This window comes from Octopus bimaculoides, chromosome 5, assembly GCF_046866305.1.
Source record: "Octopus bimaculoides isolate indiv1 chromosome 5, ASM4686630v1, whole genome shotgun sequence".
Lineage (NCBI taxonomy): Eukaryota > Metazoa > Mollusca > Cephalopoda > Octopoda > Octopodidae > Octopus > Octopus bimaculoides.
Genome location: NC_142932.1, coordinates 115,964,195 through 115,975,004, shown reverse-complemented (window position 1 = coordinate 115,975,004; position 10,810 = coordinate 115,964,195). Strand labels below are relative to the sequence as shown.

At 37.6% G+C, this 10,810-nt stretch overlaps 1 protein-coding gene across 4 annotated transcripts in view; it reads right to left on the bottom strand.

The window, feature by feature from the left end:
- Positions 1 to 2,205: 2,205 nt before the first annotated feature.
- The window catches only part of LOC106877221 (cytochrome P450 CYP12A2), a 128,408-nt gene continuing 119,803 nt past the window's right edge, over positions 2,206 to 10,810 (bottom strand). For 2 of the 4 annotated variants that reach the window (XM_089353015.1, XM_089353013.1), the window contains 2 exons: positions 5,351 to 5,548; positions 2,361 to 2,960 (listed from right to left, as the gene is read on the bottom strand). In XM_089353015.1, coding sequence (XP_089209141.1) covers positions 2,823 to 2,960; positions 5,351 to 5,548 — 336 coding nt within the window. In that variant the 3' untranslated portion in view covers positions 2,361 to 2,822. Of the gene's footprint in view, positions 2,961 to 5,350; positions 5,549 to 10,810 lie in introns of all 4 variants that reach the window. The other 2 variants (XM_089353012.1, XM_089353016.1) reach the window with 2 other exon arrangements.

The window sequence follows — 10,810 nt, the reverse complement described above, 5'->3', positions numbered from 1 at the left end:
TCACCACTTCTCTAATAATGATTTCAAATTTTGGCACAAAGCGCAAAGTGGCTGTGTGGTAAGTAGCTTGCTTACCAACCACATGGCTCCGGGTTCAGTCCCACTGCGTGGCACCTTGGGCAAGTGTCTTCTACTATAGCCTCGAGCCGACCAAAGCTTTGTGAGTGGATTTGGTAGACGGAAACTGAAAGAAGCCCGTCGTATATATGTATATATATGTATGTATGTATGTATGTGTGTGTATATGTTTGTGTGTCTGTGTTTGTCCTCCCAGCATCGCTTGACAACCGATGGTGGTGTGTTTACGTCCCCGTAACTTAGTAGTTCGGCAAAAGAGACCAATAGAATAAGTACTAGGCTTCCAAACAAGTTCTGGGGTCGATTTACTCGACTAAAAGGCGGTGCTCCAGCATGGCCGCAGTCAAATGACTGAAACAAAGTAAAAGGAGTAAAGTAAGCAATTTCGAGGGGTCGGGGCGGGTAAGTCGATTACATCAACCGTAGTATTACACTGGTGCATATTCTATCGACTCCGAAAGGAGGAATGGGAAAGTCGACCCCCAGCGGCATTTGAATTGGGAACATAAAGACAGATTAGACGCCACTGGGTATTTTGTCTGGCGTTCTAACGATTCATCTAGCTCGGCGCCTTCACTATTTCTCTAAGAATATCATGATTCGGAGCAATGTAAGGTTGAAATGAATTCCTTACATTAGTGTTTACAATCTGAGCTCAAATCACAATGTGGGCAGTCGATGAAATACTAGTATCGTAGTATCGATGGACTCCTTCCCCTCAAAATTACTGGTCTTGTTTCATGAAGGGCTTAAAGATTACTTAGGAACTACCACTGCACTTTACAACGTTTCTACAATCTGACTAGAAATGCGACTTACTTTTCTATTTTAAAAAAAAGAAGAAGAATATTCTATATTTTGTAAGCAATAGTACCGTTGGTTACAGGTTTCCAGTTAGCCTGTTACTGCTTCACTGGTTTTATGATGGCATCAGTGACAAAGGATTCTGTGTATAATTCGGTGGACAAGTTAATTTTAACCAAAAGTTGTTCAGATTTCTTTCCGAAATTTGCAACTTTTGTTTTTACATATCGGCAGCCAAAAGACGCACATACACCCAGTATGTGCTTGGGCGTAGGGACAACTGACGAAGGGGTATACTCTCTATGTTGCATGTCTCGTTTCTCTGTTTGTTTTTTTCGTTGTTCGAAAAATGTTCGTTTTCTATGTTTTCGTTTCTCATTGTGTTTAACGTTTTTTTTAATGTCCTGTACCCATATATGCATGTATGTATACATATAGATGTAGATATGTACATATATGTATGGATATATGCATATGTTTATATATTATTTATATTATTACACACACACACACGTGTACACACACACACACACACACGTGTACACACACACACGTGTACACACACACACACACACACGTGTACACACACGTGTACACACACACACACACACACACACACACACACATATATATATATATATATATATATATATATATCTGTGTGTGTGTATCCCCCACCAATGCTTGACAACAAGTGTTGGTGTGTTTACATCCCCGTAACCTAGCAGTTCGGCAAAAAATAAAAATTAAAAAATAAACCCCCAATACAATAATTACTAGGTTTAACGAAAAAGATTAGTACCGGGGTTGATTTGTTAGACTAAAATTCTTCAAGGCAATGTCCCAGCATGGCCGCAGTCTAATGACTGAGACAAGGATAAAAAAAGATACATATATATACATATACATACATATATATATATATATATATATATATATATATATATATATATATATATATATATATATATATATATACATATATGTGCGTGTGTGTGTATATATATATGTATATATATGCATATATATGTTTGTGTGTGTGTGTGTGTATATATATATATATATATGACGATGATGAATAATTCCATATATGCGTTGTGCCTTCCAAATTCCATTCGCAAGGCATTGGTCTATCTGAAGTTATGGTAGTAAAGTTATCGCGCCGCTGAAGGATCGAACGCGGAACCATATTGTGCTGAAGCAAACCTCTTATCCGCATAGTCACGACTGCTCTCCCAGGCCCTCCCTCATGGACCCTTTCCCCTCGAAATAAAAAAATGAAAATAAAATAAAATTAAAAAAAACCCTCAAAACATTTTGGTATACATACATGGTAAGTGATGATGTTATGTGTTAATGTTACGTACATCACAACCACACCCACACACACACACACACACACACATACACACACACACACGTACATGCTTGTCAATATATACATAGCAAAATCGAAATTAGAATGTAACGTAAAATTAGCAACGGCAGTAATTTCAATCATCGAAATTACGGCAATATAATGACGTATTTATATGTTTTATCGTTCGTTCCAGTTACTACTTAAATAATTGTTAATGTTATTATTAATAAACGTTTGTTATTATTCATATTCATCTTAAATTATAAATGATTTCTTTGTATGTATTTGAGGTTAGATGTGTTTACACGTTGACACCTCCACGCAGACGACACACTGGGATCGCCATCTTTCTTTCGTTCTTTCTTTATCTTCCCTCCTTCTCCGTTCTCCTTGTTTCACTTCATATTTCGGCTTTAGAAAAAGACGTAGATATCCGGATATTTTCACGTTTTAATTTGGATATTTTTTAGAACTTATTAACAGATCCTTTCATTGAAAGGAATTCGTAAAACGGTTCTAAACTCCAATGCTGTTCATCTTTCTCTCTTGATCGTTGCCTTTATTAATAGTGATTCAACCTTTACGAAGCACTCACTCTTGATGGTTTCGACAGACGGTCTGTAAACTTAAAGCTGAGTTTAACCGTTGGTTTGCTCACGATATTGTATTCTATTTGAAGATCTTCGTATAAGAAAGTTACTTCATATCTCTGCAAAATCTGGAATGGCAAAAACAAAAAACAAAGAAATAACATTAATTTTTCTACTTTTGTAAAAACACATAAATCCAAACACACACACACACACATAACCACATTCAGACATACAGTGACGTAGATAGAATATATGCTACCCGTGACAGTTTTTGATTTTGCAGATCCAAAACCTGGATTGTTTTAAAGGGTCGCACCCACTAGCGTAGCTAGAGTGTTGCCGCCCGGGGTGGTCCTTCCGTTTGCCGCCCCCGGACCTCACAAAAATCACATATTGCCCACAACAGACCCAAAAGTGCTGCCCCTTTAAAAGTGCGGTCCGAAGCGGACCGCCCCTACTGAAGCTCTTAGCTATGCTAGTGGTCGCACCAAAAAAAAAAAAAAGAAAAAGGAAAACAATTCAATTAAAGACAAAAATATATTTATAGAGGGAAGACCCCCCCCCCCCAGGAGCCGCCAGAAAGAGGCTTGATGGCTGCATGAGACCCTAGGAGTCGCATTCGAGAACTGCTGTTGTACATAGTACACCTAAAAAATTACCGTGAATTTTATTTTAGTGCAGCCCGCTTCTCGGGAAAGGTTGCCCCTGTCTGCTTTACAAGCTTATACGGCAGACCCAAAGTGTCGGACCCCATAATAGCGTCACCCGAGACGCGACGCTCCCCACTCGCTACTCTGTAGTTATGCTGCTATGTTCGTGTCTCCATGAGAATAATTATGGATTCCATTCTTATTCTTTAAGTGTCCACAATTAAGTGGCACCATTACTGGAAATCTAAAACCTCGTTATTTGTACTTTGAACGGCGAAGTCTGAAATGACAATTTGCATATTCAATCTTAATACGTTCTGGCAAATTCGAACACAAATATACTAATCGCTGTTGTGTATGTCACAGAGCAACTTCTCCGTTTTATGACGACAACGTGTTCTTAACACACCTTGGCTCATCGGTGGAAGAGATTCTGAAACACTGGTGTTTGACATGGCACAAGGGTGTTTGTGTGGCTACGTGTAAATGTATAACAGTACCTCGTGAATAATTGGTAGTAACTTTATTCGCCACACAAAATATTTTCCATGTTGGTCTTGAATTAAAATTACACTAACAAAGTTTACGCATTGGAAGGACAATTCTGTTTTTATTCTAACAAAATAGTTGGAAATTCTGTTAAAAAAGCTGTCATGACAGGAGAAAATATCACAACGGATTAATGACTGCCAATCTGTAACCGCAGTCTGCGCGGTTGAATAAGGAATCGTTAGAACGACTGTTAAATGCAGCGAAGTGAGAAGATGGTTTGTATGACGGCGATCCTCGACAAACGGCGAGCAACGTGTTTTTCTGATCAGTTCTGATATCTGACAACCTATAAGAATTATTGTACGAAGTTTAATATTTTATTTATTTATTCTTTTCATAATACAGTTCTATATTTAAGATATATGTAAGAACTTTCCTACTTGTACAGATATTTCTACTTTATTCCTATTTCATCTTATTTGTATTGTTTACAAAGTAGGATAAGTTATTTGAATTTATAAAGACCTGAAAAGGGACTTCATTCTGAGTAGAATTTATCTTGATCGATTTATTGTGAATTGTACAGAATTTTTTTTACTATTATGTGGCCACGAAACGCGCGTAGTATACAATTCACTTTCTTTCTTATCAACTTACTAAACTGAATTAAATTTTTAATCTGTATTTTTTATTGATATTTATGGATTATAACTTTTCTTTTAGATTTTATAGATTTTTAAATTAGTATTTTGTAGAGTACCTTTTTCTTGATGGTGTCTGATCTCCTTCATTGCTTGAATTGCATTTTGGTGGTTCTTCTCTAAATTATTAATATATATATATATATATATATATATATATATATATATATATATATATATATATATATATATATATATATATATATATATATATATATATATATATATATCGTGGCACTCCGTCGGTTACGACGACGAGGGTTCCAGTTGATCCGATCAACGGAACAGCCTTCTCGTGAAATTAACGTGCAAGTGGCTGAGCACTCCACTGACACGTGAACCCTTAACGTAGTTCTCGGGGAGTTTCAGTGTAACATAGAATGTGACAAGGCTGGCCCTTTGAAATACAGGTACAACAGAAACAGGAAGAAAGGGTGAGAGAAAGTTGTGGTGAAAAAATACAGCACGGTTCGCCGCCACCACCACCCTGCTGGAGGTTTAGGTGTTTTCGCTCAATAAACACTCACAACACCCGATCTGGGAATCGAAACTGCGAGTCCGCTGCTCTAGCCACTGGGCCATTGCACCTCCTATATATATGTGTGTGTGTCTGTGTGTGTGTGTGCGCGTGTGTGTGTATGCATTTTAATAAGAAATCTTTTCATTACTTACCCTTACCACAGCCAACGATAATTCCTGTAAAGCAATTCTCTGACCAACACATGCCCGGGCTCCGAAACCAAACGGAAGAAATGAGTAGGGATGGTAGTTGGGGCGCTTCTCTAACCAACGTTCCGGTCGGAAATCCTCAGGATTGTCAAAGTACTTTTTCTGTTTTCCGGTCCAGCCATGGTGAAGAGACACCATCGTCTGAAAAAGGAAAAAGGACAAGATATAGCTGCTTGTAAATACGAGTATATATTTAATAGAAGGAGCCAGTGTTAAATACGAGTATATATTTAATAGAAGGAGCCAGTGTTAAATACGAGTATATATTTAATAGAAGGAGCCAGTGTTGTTAGCTTGAAGTATTGTGATGCAGCAGTAAAATATCAAATAATGAAAACGAAAGTTGTCCAACACCCTGATGAACAGAAAACCTACATGGACGCAAAATCTGTCGTTCGATCATTGATGAAGAAGTGGATGGGTGGGCAACATATTTTACTTGTATTTTCGGTGGTGGTGGCTGTGGCGAGGTTTGGTATTTGTTAATTTGAGAACTATTTGAGTAGAGAACTACTTGTGTAGAGAGCTACTTGTGTAGAGAGCTACTTGTGTAGAGAACTACTTGTGTAGAGCATTTGAGAACTGTTTGAGTAGAGAACTACTTGTGTAGAGCATTTGAGAACTGTTTGAGTAGAGAACTACTTGTGTAGCACTAACGAGATCACTTGCACACTTTTTACGGAAGGTTAAAATAAATATAAGCAATGTTTTAAACTTAGAAACTTAGAGAAAGCAAATGGTAAAGTAATGCTTAACTTCTTTTATTAATCATATTAGTAAATAACAGTGTTATGAATATTAATACTTTATTCACGACACTCAAACATCAGAGCATCGTTAGAACGTCAGGCAAAATGCTCATTATTATTTGTTTCGGTACGTCACGTTCTGAATTCAAATTCCGCCCAGGTCGATTTTGCTTTTCATCCTTTCGGGATCGATAAAATAAGCACCAGCTGTGCACTGGGGTTGATGTAATCGACTAGTTCCTTCCCACCAAATTACTGGCCCTGCATCAAAATTTGAATATGTAGTAAGTATAGATTATCCAAAGCCTTAAATTATATTTTCAAAAATGCTCGGCACATGTTTTAGATATCACTTGGAGAATTACAAGTGATGTTATCCGCACGAAAAACAGTTGTTAAGCTGGTGTTAACGCATTCATTGCAGGCATCATTGAAAGATAATAAATAAGTTGGTATTAACATATTAACTGTAGAAATCGTTAAAAAGATAATAGTTAAGATAGTGTTAACATATTTGCTGTTGGAGCTGTTAAAAAGATAATAGTTAAGTCAGTGTTGACACATTCACGACAGGCATCGTTAGAACGATAATAATTAACTGCAAGAGTTGTTGAAAAAATAATAGTAAAGTTGGCTTTAATATGGTTATGGGAAATTTCACCATAAATATTTTTGCCGTAGGAAAATTTGTTGTAAGAAATTTCGTTTTAAATAACTTCATTTTTTGCCTCATGTTTGACGTTGAACAAAGACTTGTTTATTAAATGCTTTTATAAAATCCTTTATCATTCTTGCCTTTTTATTAAAAGAAATTGCGGATATTTTTTAAAATGGGGGCCACATTTTTCATTAACGAAACACTTTGAAACTTGGAACACTGGTAGAATGTGTCATATAAAACATCTTTTTCTCTTAGTCTTCTTTAAAAAAAAAGAAATCCATAAATTATTCCATGTTAAAGTTGTCGTATTTCTGTAATTTCAACCAATCACTGACGTCCATTCAGCCGATATACATTAAGTGCCGACTACATAAACAAACGATTCTGAAACAATTAACCCTAACTCTAACCCTAACCCTAACCTTAGGGTTAGGGTTAGGGTTAGGGTTAGGGTTAAAGCAAATTTAAAATGAAAAAAGCAAATAAAACGAAGAATCGTTTGTTTATGTAGTCGGCACTTAATGTATATCGGCTGAATGGACGTCAGTGATTGGTTGAAATTATCGAAATAAGACAATTTTTTACATGAAATAAATTCGAATACAAAAATATTTTTCTGTTCTATAACACAAAATAGGTAAGTATACGAAGTTTGAAAGTCTTTCGGTACCAAACACGACGTAAAACATTAATGAAAAATGTGGCCCCCGTTTTAAAAAAGATCCGAAATTGCTGATATTATACGCTTTATCATTACTGTAGATACGGCGAATTTTCACATACGGCGAATTTTCTCATACGACGAATTTTCACATACGGCGAATTTTCTCATACGACGAATTTTCTTATCGGAAATTTTCCGGACACGCTTTTACACATTTGTTGCTGAGATCGTTAAAAAAGTTAACCAGAAATAAATATGTCACTTTGAGTTATTATTCTCTTAATAATCCTGTTTTTATACCCATACAATTGAAAACGGGTGTGGCTTAGTGACTCATAATTATAAAGTCATGACTTTAATTCTTAGACAGAGCAACATGTTGTGTCATGTGGAAAGCATTTTCATTACACGCTGCTCCAGTTTACTCAGCTTCGTATGAATAGCAGTTGACACGGTACAGCTCTCCCTTCATTCAGCTGTTATAACCTCAATGTCCTGTTGAAATAAGGGTGAGGGGACCGAGAGAGTGTTCATATCTACTCGCGATTACATAGGTACCTTACGAGGTGACAGTACTAGACAGCGATGTGCATTAAGTACAAACTTGTTACCGGTTTAAATATGCTTGAAGCATGTTTGAACCCGTAAGAAAGTAATTCTCTGTATTTTCTCATGGAGAAAATTTCTTTCTGTCAACAAATGGCTGTAAATACACCGAGTCAGCTCACAGCGACCCCTAACTAGACTGTTGGGTGCATGCAGTTTGAAGTGGTTATCTCCCCTCCAGCAACAGAGACCAGGCAGACGCTACGAGCTGTCATGAGTGATAGGTCACTCTTACGATATTCTCGTCATTGTTTAATGACAGGCTGCACTATTCAGCAGATCGCCGTGAATTAAATACAGGGTGTCAGCGTTAAGCAATGATGAACATAAATACAAACTTGTTATCAGTTTAAATATGCTTGAGGCATATTTGAACCCGCAAGAAGGCCATTGACTGTATTTTGTCTCGGAGAAAATTTCTCGCTGTAGACAAATAGGTACTTTATATAATTACCGAAAACGGGGTACATACTACCAAGCTATATTCGCTTACGAGGGACAGTTGGTCGTATACCAACCAATGCACAACTTTTATACAGGCGTAGGAGTGGCTATGTGATAAGAAGTGTGCTTCCCATCCACATGGTTCTGGGTTCAGTTCCACTGCGTGGCACCTTGGGCAAGTGTCTTCTGCTATAGCCTCGGGCTGATCAGAGCCTTGTGAGTAGAATTGGTAGAAGGAAACTGAAAGAAGCCCGTCGTATATATATATATATATATATATATATATATATATATATATATATGTATGTATGTATGTTTGTATGTATGTATGTATGTATGTATGTATGTATTTGTGTATCTGTGTTTGTTCCTCCACCATCGCTTGACAACCGGTGTTGGTGTGTTTATGTGCCCGTAACTTAGCGGTTCGACAAAAGAGACCGATAAAATCAGTACTAGGCTTACAAAGGAATAAGTCCTGGGGTCGATTTGTTCGACGGAAGGCGGCGCTCCAGGATAGCCGCAGTCAAATGACTGAAATAAGTAAAAGGATAAAATAATTTATTTTATAATTCTCTCGGATGACGTCATAATGGTTTCTAATTTAGATTAAATGCCAGAAATTGTATAGGACGTAGCTAGTCGATACTATCAATTCCAGTACTTGATTGATACTTTATTTTATCAACCCTGGGAGGTATGAAAAACAAAGGTGATCTCGACGGGATTTGAACTAAGGAGCAAAGAGTAGAAAGAAATACCGATTGTCAGCTCAGCTTTTCCTCTGACGAGATCATAATAAGGCTTAAGCATGTTCGCAGTTGTTTCCCATGCTTGTGAACGTAATTCAAATGTTATGAGTCATTGATTAATGAAGTCGTTTCTCTCTCCGTCCGTCCATCGGTCCGTCCGCCTGTCTGTCTGTCTATTATAAAGGTTTTAATGATTCCGATATTAAATACGTCAACACTAACATAACCAAAAGGCGAATTGATTTGGTTCAGAAGGCTGGAAGTGATGGGTTGATGTCATTTATTTGTCATTCATTGATGAGAAACCACTTCCAATGATTTTAGTTCGTAAAGTATTAGCAATTGGAACGTTCATGCTTATTTTAACAAACCGTAACGGCACAACCTCTGTCGTACGAAATATTGAAAAAAATAACAAATAGGCTATTGATACAATTGCTTACAATTCAGGATCAGTTCAAATTATTCGCAAACGGGTGATAAACTTTGGAAGCTCTCTGCAAGCCAGCAGGAAAACCTATGTGCAACCGCTTGAACTGTTAGATATTGCAGATAAATGTCTCATGCAATCTTCTATTGATTTAAAGAAGGAATGAAGTAGAAAAGAAAATTCCATTAAAGAGGGAATGCCTTTAATCACATTTTGGATGTTGTGATATTGATGTTTTATTTTTTTTTATCTCTCTTTCGGCATCGTGTAAGCGGTATAACCGCAATGGCGAATTGAATCTGTGATGCAGAGCCAGTCCGCCTGGGAAGCAAACACATAGAACACGGTGCTCACCGGTAGATTAAACGATGAAATAATGGTTTCAAATTTTCGCACAATGTCAGCAATTTCAGGGGGGGGGGGAGCGGGCGGTTGGAGTAAGTGTTCAACTGGTATTTATTTTAATCGGCACCGAAAGGATGAACGGTGGCATTTGAACTCAGAACTTAAAGACGGACGAAACGCTGCTGAGCATTTTCTTCGGTGTGACAGCGATTCTACCAGTTCGCGACCTTAATAAAACGATGAAATTATAGCAGCAATACTACTACCACTACTACTACTACTACTACTACTACTACTACTACTGATTATAATAATAATAATATGATAGAAGTGTGGATACGAGGTAACGGGTGCTTGGTACTAACATACACCGGAAATGGTAATGAACGAAAAGGGGAAGGCAAAAATCCTCTGGGATTTTGATTTCCAGATAGACAAGGTGTTAGAGCACCGAAAGCCGGATATAGTAACCTTTAGGAGGGACAAGTGGAGGTGCGTGGCTTAGTGGTTAGGGTGTCAGCATCATGATCGTAAGATTGTGGTTTCGATTCCTGGACCGGGCGACGCGTTGTGTTCTTGAGCAAAACACTTCATTTCACGTTCCTCCAGTCCACTCAGCTGGCAAAAATGAGTAACGCTGCTATGGACTGGCGTCCCGTCCGGCTGGGGAACCCATACGCCATTGAAACAGGGAAACCGGGCCCACGAGCCTGGCTAGGCTTTAAAAGGGCGCATCTATTATTTTTATTTTT